General features: G+C 36.3%; 1 protein-coding gene across 1 annotated transcript in view; it reads right to left on the bottom strand.

Moving 5' to 3' along the window:
• Positions 1-4,593: 4,593 nt before the first annotated feature.
• The window catches only part of PKIA (cAMP-dependent protein kinase inhibitor alpha), a 30,608-nt gene continuing 26,147 nt past the window's right edge, over positions 4,594-9,054 (bottom strand). The window contains exons 2-3 of the mRNA XM_024751619.1: positions 7,816-7,993; positions 4,594-4,843 (exon numbers count right to left, since the gene is read on the bottom strand). Of these exons, the coding sequence (XP_024607387.1) occupies positions 4,764-4,843; positions 7,816-7,966 (231 nt within the window). The 5' untranslated portion in view covers positions 7,967-7,993 and the 3' untranslated portion in view covers positions 4,594-4,763. The remainder of the gene's footprint in view (positions 4,844-7,815; positions 7,994-9,054) is intronic.

Here is a 9,054-nt window from a genome sequence, read left to right as displayed (position 1 = left end):
AGAAAGACAAGAAAGCAAGGAAATTGAAAGCACTGAAGAGAAGGATTAACAGGGATTCCAGACTGAGGAGAGAGCTGCTGAGAAAATAGCCATCTTGATATGGTCAGAAAGTAAATGTGGTGCAAATTAGAGAGATAATGGGTGATAGTCAGGTGGGTTTTTACTTTTGACTTTACAATGAGAGATGGCCGGGACCCCAAATCCCTATATCCTGGACTAGACACATGCAAAACATTTACAAGAAGAGACACGAGAGGCTAATGCAAACTGGTCGCACTGTTTGCTAGTATTTTGTCCCAAATCCCTATGTAGTGTTTTATCCTCATGACCTGAGTAAGAAGAACTTAAAGATCTACATCCTTTTTTGCCTCTTTGGCTTAAGTCCTTCCCTGGATCCAGGCTGAGTGCTATTTGATGCTTGTTTTCTCCTGAGCCCTGCCTTGGTCTCTGCTTGGTCTTTACTGCTTGTATGTGGTAACAGTAACATTTTGAAAAGAGAGCAACACACTAAGATAAAAAAAAGTTAAACTGTTTGCTCCTCTATTCTAAGATGTTATCCTTAATATAGTAAAACCCTGTGTGTCTGTGAGCACTCCTTTTTGTTGATTCATTTTAGTTTTTCAGTGAACAGGTTGGGTGCATCAGGAAGCCTTGTACTTCTTCTTGATAAGTCGTTCTCAAGTTGTGGAGGTGAGGGTAGGAGGAAAAAAAAAAAAGATATGAAAGTATCTCAGGGAATGTTTCCAAGGGGAAGGGAGTGCTCATATCTCTGTGTGTGCAGGGGGGGGAGGGAGCATTGTAAAAACTTTCAGGGGGTACTGATAAACACCTATCTTTCTTCTGACTGAAAATCACTGTCCTACAGGTGAGCAGGTAAGAAGACAGGAGTGATATTGGAGTTTAATATTTGAGAGGTGGGATGGCTCTAGTAGGTGATAAAGTCCAGGAAGTGGGCTACCAGGGTGGAACGGAGGTGAAAAGTTTTGGAGTAGAGGCCAGGAAAAATGAGGCTGGAATGCTGGGTATGTCCACCACAGGGTGGCTGAGCTTTGGCTTTGTCCTTTATTACCTGCAACACTTTCCCAAGCATCAAGTACATAGTGTATATTCAATAAATACTCTTAATAGACTGTGTACATTTCAGAAAAATGTATTACTTTTAATATCAATTATGTGAGCATGCAACATTGCTAAATACAAAAGTCATACAAGCTCACAAATGACTTCAGAGACTGCCACTTGCAATTAAAGAACAATTTAGGCCCTATAAAGACATCATAAACATAGATCCGTTCCTGTTTTCACTTGATGACTATACATTTTCACCCTATTACTACTGGTTTCACTCAGAAACTCTATTGCCCACAGTTACATTTCTTTACCCCTTAATGCTTCTCTGAAGAGAAACAGCCATTATCAGTCATCTTCTAAAATGGTGTATTTCCACTGTGCCCGAGTAAGACTCAAGTGTTGGGCATTTACAGTACACAGCTCTGGGGTGAAAGGCCTAAAAATTGGAGGCTGCCTGTCTATTATCTGTTGGAAAAACATTTCTATGAATTTATGATATCAATATGTCAGCATAGGATACTTACAACTGATAAAAGGTAAATTTGAAAAGTTTACACTTGTTGCAAATAAGTTGAAAAATGGAAAATTTCAATTTCTAGTTAATTAAACAAAATGAGTATCATGGAACATAAAAAGTCTGAACCATGCTAAGTTTACAGACTCCATGTCAGAAAAAATGTCTTCTGGGAAGCATAACACGAAAAAATAAGTTGACAGTAAATTTATTACTATTTTTTTTAGATAAAAGTGCTACTCACATATGTGTCATTGCTCATCTAGGTAACCTTGAGAAAAACAATTGCCCTCTCTGGGACTCAGTTTCCTCCTCTAAAATATGGAGGCTGATTCAGTCCATCTCTAAAAGTTCCCTTCCAGATAAACATCCTCTGTAACTGGCTTCAACTTTAGGGCGCGTGCAGTAGAAAGCTCCCTGGAGACAGACAAACAGTTTCAAATTTTATTCATCATTTATTAGCTTTTCAAGCTTGTAAAAGTTATACTTTATTGAGCCTTAATTTCCTTATTTATGAAATGGAATAACGCTACCTCTTTAATTGAATTGTTTGCGGATTAAATGGGATGATATGTGCTGTGAAGTGAATAGCATAAAGTCAGTTGGTTAACAGGAATTCAATGTGTATTATCAAATCAGTGTCTTAGTTTTCTACTCTTTCCTTCTCTCCTTAAAAATTCAATTCCTTGTATGTTACTGACTTGCAAATAAAAGATATATGATAAAATTTGGAAGATACTATGAACTTTTGCTGAGCAACGTTTGTAGGATGTGAATGTTTTGGAAAGCTAATTTTTATTTTCTGGCTTGGGAAAACCTCTGGATTTAAATATAGCAGACAAAGTAGCAGTAAGAGGTCAAAAATAATTCAAAAGCTCCATATGACTTCACAATTTAGCAACCATTATATATTCAAAGACAGGCATGATACCACATGCATTAATAATAGTATATCACACAGGAATATAAATACTCCACATATACTCAGCACTAGTCCTAAACTTTACAAAATCACATGAAATCAGTTTGGAATTCCACAATTTTAAGGATGAAGAGAACTTTACCTAGAATCACAAGAAAGCTATGAGGATAATAAATAAGGATATTAAAAAGTGATTGTATGGGTTGGATGTGCTAAACAGACTAGCAGAAATTGTCTAAAATAGCCCCAGGAACCTCTTTTCCCACTTGTGAGTCTATTAATAGGTGGATTTGTTTGAACGTTAACTGGACATTTTGGATCCTACTGCGTTAAGCAGAAGGAAGTACTCTAAAATTTAATCTTTCCTATTGTCTCAATGACTCACAGTTAACATTTTTTCTAGTAATATGTGATTGAGGACCATGTGATACCCATGCCCTTATTCCACTCATTCAAAAAGTACTGTAAAGGGAGATGAGGGCAGACTTACCTTTCATCCTTTATGTAACTACAAAGGAGGGCTGAGTTCCTGGTATGTCCATATAGATTATCTGTTGAAATGCTGCTTAACCTACTTCACATGGGATTGTATCTAAGACCTCAAGGACCGTTAAGTGGGGTCTTTATTGCAAAGGGTCTTCCTGTTGCCTGCCATTTGTCCCGTAATTCATGAGCCATTGGCATATTACTGGTGCCTTATATATTACCACTGAGAAATGATTTCATAATACTGACCAGTGAGATTACACAGTTCATAGAAACTTTCCATACAAGAACCACGATGTCAAAACACAGCAGAGGTCACTAACAGTATTAATGAGGATTTTGTCAGCTTCTAATGATGATTATTATTGTATCAGAATGGAATTCACACTAATTATTAGTAAAAGTTTACAAACATTAGAAAGTGCATAATAACATTTGGATTTGATAGGGCTGAAAAAAGACATGAAAAACACAACACAAGGGCTTTACTTTTGTGATTGGTGTCCACATGATTGCAAGATCATTTTCTACATCTTTTGCTGCTCCGTGGAGATAAGCTGTCCTCCAAATTTTAATAGTATCATACAGCACTGTGATAAATTTGATTCCATAGAAGAAAATATTTCCCATGCTTAGTATTATCTTGTATTCTCTTTCCCACCTCCCCAATTCTCAGAAATCCTCATAATTGGAAATAAAAATATTCGTTGGATAAAGTTCTCCACTTGGGGATAAGACAAAATTTGCAGTTTGAATTCTGGTCTGTGTAGACACCAAACAGACTGAATTCAGGTAATTTTCACATTAATGGATATTTTCAAACGCCTGTATAATAAGCAAAGGAGTCTTGATGAATCTGTTAGACTTAATTCATCAGCTGTGCATTAAAGGGAAAGATTAAGGTTTAAAAAATGTGAGCTTTCAGGGTTTCCCTGGTGGCGCAGTGGTTGGGAGTCGGCCTGCGGGTGCAGGGTACACGGGTTCGTGCCCCGGTCTTCCGCGAAAAGCCCACATGCTGCGGAGCGGCTGGGCCCGTGAGCCATGGCCGCTGGGCATGCGCGTCCAGAGCTTGTGCCCCGCAATGGGAGAGGCCCGCGTACCGCAAAAGAAAAAAAAAAAATGTGGGTTCTATCCTGTGCACACCACCACACGATGGAGCAGAATTTTTAGGCAGCCCTTTTAAAAATGAGTAGTATAAAAATTCACAGTAACGTACATCATTTTTGTTTTTCATAAGCAATCAAAGAAGGGGGCAGTGCTGAGCATCTATATTTTATAATACAAAACAGTGTAAACACAGCAGGAACACACAGATACATAATGCTAAAAACAGTGCTTTCTGGATGGTTCTTTTACTGGGTGAATACTTGGGCCAGAGATAATTAAACTCTGGGGTTCAACCAACCCTTTGCGATTAGACACAATTAAATCCTCTGACATTGTGAGGGGCCAGATGCTACAGGAAGAATCATCACCTAGGTCGGTGCTACTCTCTACAAGCATTTAATCATATGGTCAAGTGAAAGGATCCGTACAAAAATGACATCCAAACACAAGCCACATGATTTCAACCATTGCTGATGCCAGAGGTAGAGAAAAGTCTGTCTGCAGCCACAGCCTCTGCCCCCATTTTTAACATAACAAGCAGGTTCCTGCAATGCAGCACAGCCATTTTCTTTTTCCCCTTTTCACTCTTGGAAATAAATGCATTCCAGCCAGGCCTGGAGATTTGAGACATTGTCAGGTGTTGATGAAGATCAAAGTGGGGTGTTAACTTTCAGATTTTGCTGCTTCTCCCTGGGCTTCCCCACTTTGTTCTGTTGAATTTCGCTGTGCATCTTCTTCACCTTCTGTTAGAGACATAAAAAAGGATAAAGGCAAAATAAAAATGATTGCTTATATTTACTGACTCTCAGTATATCATATTGGAAATTTCAGAAATACTCAAGTCTGAAATTCTCATAGAGACAAGTATATTTCCTTGGTAATCAATTCCCCATCAAGAAAGCAGCTTAAGTGTTTCAAGGGCTAATTCTGGTTCTGGAAGAGCATGGCTCAAAAACAAAATAATAACTGCATTTTTAGAATGGTTAGTGATGCTCTATGCTTCTGATAAATAGCTGGGAAATCTCATGGCCAGGTCATGGCATGGCACTTGTACTTTCATAGGTTGCAGAAATCAGAAGTAGGGAACAAGTTTACCTTTTGATGCCTATCTTACATTAAGAAATATTTTTAAATTACATTTTACATTATTCTGAACACTTGATGATAACCTAGCTGACTTCTCATAGGTTTAATTAATTTAAATTAAAAGCAACAGTGGAAGGACATTATGTCAGCTGGTTAGTCCCTTGTCAAATAGTTATGATGGCCTCTGGCCTGCCCTTATAGAACATATGTACAAATCCAATAAAACCGCTTTCATAACTGTACCCTTAGCAACAATCTCAGCCATAGCAACACTAAAATTAAACAATGCTTTATCTCCATATTAGGTCACTTTACCTGGGTGCAAACTGCAGGCAATTCTTGATTCAAAGATTCAAATATTTGCATGTGTTAGCTTGTTACTAAGCGACCAATATGGCTTAGTGGACAAAATATTTGGGTGTGTTGCAATGATGTGTGTTATATTAATTTTTGCTAAGAGTTTATTACCATAATTCAAATTAATTGAGGTAAGTAGGCTGTCCGTTATTTAGATGGAAATGTTGAAGGTAATTTCTCCTTTACGCTTAACAAGTACACACAAGACACCTCACCATGCACCATACTTTAGGGAAATTAAAAGCAGTTTTTCCACATAAAAATCATATCCTGTTCTAAAGGTGTTCCAAGAATATATGATGCATTATATAGAATTTTCATGTACTATCTTCACTATTAGAGAAATGAACAAGCCCCCAAGGTATGCAGATGGCCTGAATCTGAGATGTGTAGATTAGCATGAAATGAGAACTCAATAAATAGGAGAAGCTCTGTCAACCAAAGGAATGAAGTTATATTAGGGCAGATGCAAGACAGTAGAATATTAAGGATGAAAGTGACTGCATAAATACAAGATGAGGATCTTGACTCCCATGGGGCTTGGGACTTTCTAGGCATCCAGGGATACTCCTCAGGGCTCAGAATAATGCTGCAAACACAGATCTGTGGCTAAATAGATGCTTGTTAACAAGTCAAGATAAACATGGGACAACAATATTGTTGAGCATAAACTTAAATAGAAGCTGAAATACTCAGGAATTACAAAGGAAGTCCCGTGCTATTCTCAGCTAGTGATATTTAATTTGCCATTGTACAGTTGTCTTTATTTTTTATGTTTTAGACTTTTGATTGTACAGTTATTACTTTTAGTTCTTTGTACTTAGAATAATAAATAAAGTCAGTGCTGTTTATACTTTGCCTTATTCTGGATTTTGTGATTTGAAGAGAAACAGAAAATTCTTTTAGGGTCTACAGAATTGCAATTAACATGTAGAAATATTTGAAAAAGAATACATCTGGAAGCATAAAGATATTTGAATTATTTTAAATTATTTAATTATAACATATTAATATCAAATATAAAATTATTAATATAAAATGTCAACCTATTTAAATTTTAACATAGTCTAATAGACTATGTTAAGAGACTATAGTCTCTTGTATAAGAAAGGTCTTGAGGTTAATGGGTCTTAATTTCAGTGAAAACAAAAAAAGAAGAAATTAAACTACACTATGAATAAAAATGTCCTCATAGTAAGAGTGGCTAAAATTAATGCAGATTATTTAAAATAGAGTATTCATATAAAACACAAATTTTATGAAAAAGATTAGTAAATTCTCAAAGATTGCAGAAAAATTATATTTACTTACTTCATGCCACCAAATTGGAATAATTCCCTATAGCCTTTCTCAGAGCTATTTTGAAAATATATATACTCTGACTCAGTTTCCCAATAACTGGAAGGCTTTGCCATGAAAATTCCAATAGCAAAGAATTATCAAGCTGTTACCAAGAGTCAGAAACTGACCAGTGTTTTTCACATATATAACACTGTGGTTCCTTAATTGTGAACTCCTTTTTACTTTTAAAGATTATTTTTTGCACAAGTGTTTTTCAGGGAAATACATTCAGCTTTGATATTTGCAAAAGCTATGGATGGAAGAGCCATCAGGGGTTTCAGCACTTTGTACTTTGACATATCAAGCTTATTTTACTTTTTTATTGGTAAAGTTAGATTTGGTGGGTAGGAGTTAGAGGCCCAATAGTTAAGACAAATTTTTCAAACTCAGTCTATCATGAAAGGAAAACTGAAAGAACTTCTTACCTAAGACTTATTTATGTAATAGACTATTTTACTTCCATTCTCAAGAAAAATGGTCCTGGAGACCCTTTTATTTTGAAATGGTTCTTGGAATCGAGATCTGTCTGACTCATCTGTGAATCTTGTTAAATATCTAATGCTATTAAGTGTTACAGGTGGCCAAACTGTCAAAGGTAGGAGCTCCAACTTTGTTAAATGTTCTACATAAGATATTTCAGAGCTTTTATAGAGATTAGGATTAAAAAAAAAAAAAACTCATGTGTTTTATTGATGGCATTAGTAAAATCAGATTAAGGATTCTGCATTTGAGTGGGAAACCCTGTAAGGTGCAGTCATTGAAAACAGAGTGGGAGTGATTAAGAGATTAGTACCTGCCTTTTATCTTGCCTTAGACTGTTTATAACTTTCTATTATGTTACTTTCAAAGGTGTTTTTTCATGACTTAATCCTACTTAGTGAAGTGCTGCAAATCATTCCATGTTCATAGAGATGGATGTCAAACAACTCACCTGTCTTGTTGATATCAAGACCTGCTAATTTCAAGGCTAATTCATTGCTGTTACCACTTGCAGAGGAAACCAGGATATCATGTATTGCATTTCTTCTACCCGTTCTTCCTGAAGCAATAAAATCTGCATATGTAGTTTCTACATCAGTCATTGCTAACAAATATCCACATAGCAGGAGCTACAAAACAGAGAAAAATTAATAGGTAAATATAATGTTGGTCAATAGTAAGCATTTAACAAAGATACTTGTTAAATTACTGACCTATAATATGGATGTGAAATAACTGTCTTGCTTACATGTCCACAAAGCAAGTAATGCTTTGATTCTTGATCAAGGGTCAGGGAACATTTTTTGTAAAGGGCCTGATAGTAAATATTTTAGGCTTTGAGGGTATATAGTCTTTATACAACTACTCAACTCTATGGTTGTAGGACAAAAGTACTCAAAGAGAATACATTAAAAATAAAAGTAATAAACTAAACTTATAAAAATAGGCATAAGGCCAGATTTGGCCTGTATGCCATAGTTTGTGGACACCCAGTTTAGATCATAAAATTCTCCTTCTCTAATACCATTTTAGTCAGTCTTCAACTCCAGAAAGAAGAACTTGAGCTCACCAAAGTGGTGGGAGGTGGAGTCGAAGTGCTCCACCCTAGACATGAGCAGTAAGCAAGGGCATTGTCTGCAGAGAACCTAAGAACAATAATGAAATTGACCAAAATCCGGTTTGCTTTTTATTATCATCATGCACCAGCAGTTCTAAACAATGCCAGTGACCAAATACCGCTCCCAGTCCCAGAGCACAGCTCCCTTGTTGCTTACTTGGTAAGTCATTCCTTGGGAGGAATAATAATCTTTCTTGACTGAAACTTTGAAATAAAATCTTCAAAATTACAAAGGACTCAATGAAAGTGAGTTTCCCCAAACAGACCTGGTAACACACATACTTAATTAAAGACTTAATGAAGAAAATATTTTCAAGGTAGAATATGAGATACATGTAATAACAAAACATCATCAAATGTATATCTTTCATTTCTTTTTTTTTTTACATCTTTATTGGAATATAATTGCTTTACAATGATGTGTTAGTTTCTGCTTTATAACAAAGTGAATCAGTTATACATATACATATGTTCCCATACCTCTTCCCTCTTGCGACTCCCTCCCTCCCACCCTCCCCATCCCACCCCTCTAGGTGGTCACAAAGCACTGAGTTGATCTCCCTGTGCTATGTG

This window comes from Neophocaena asiaeorientalis, unplaced genomic scaffold (genome assembly GCF_003031525.2).
Source record: "Neophocaena asiaeorientalis asiaeorientalis breed wild unplaced genomic scaffold, Neophocaena_asiaeorientalis_V1.1 scaffold596, whole genome shotgun sequence".
NCBI classification, from domain to species: Eukaryota; Metazoa; Chordata; class Mammalia; order Artiodactyla; family Phocoenidae; genus Neophocaena; species Neophocaena asiaeorientalis.
Note: the sequence above shows the minus strand (reverse complement) of the source record. Positions and strands in the feature narration are given on the sequence as shown.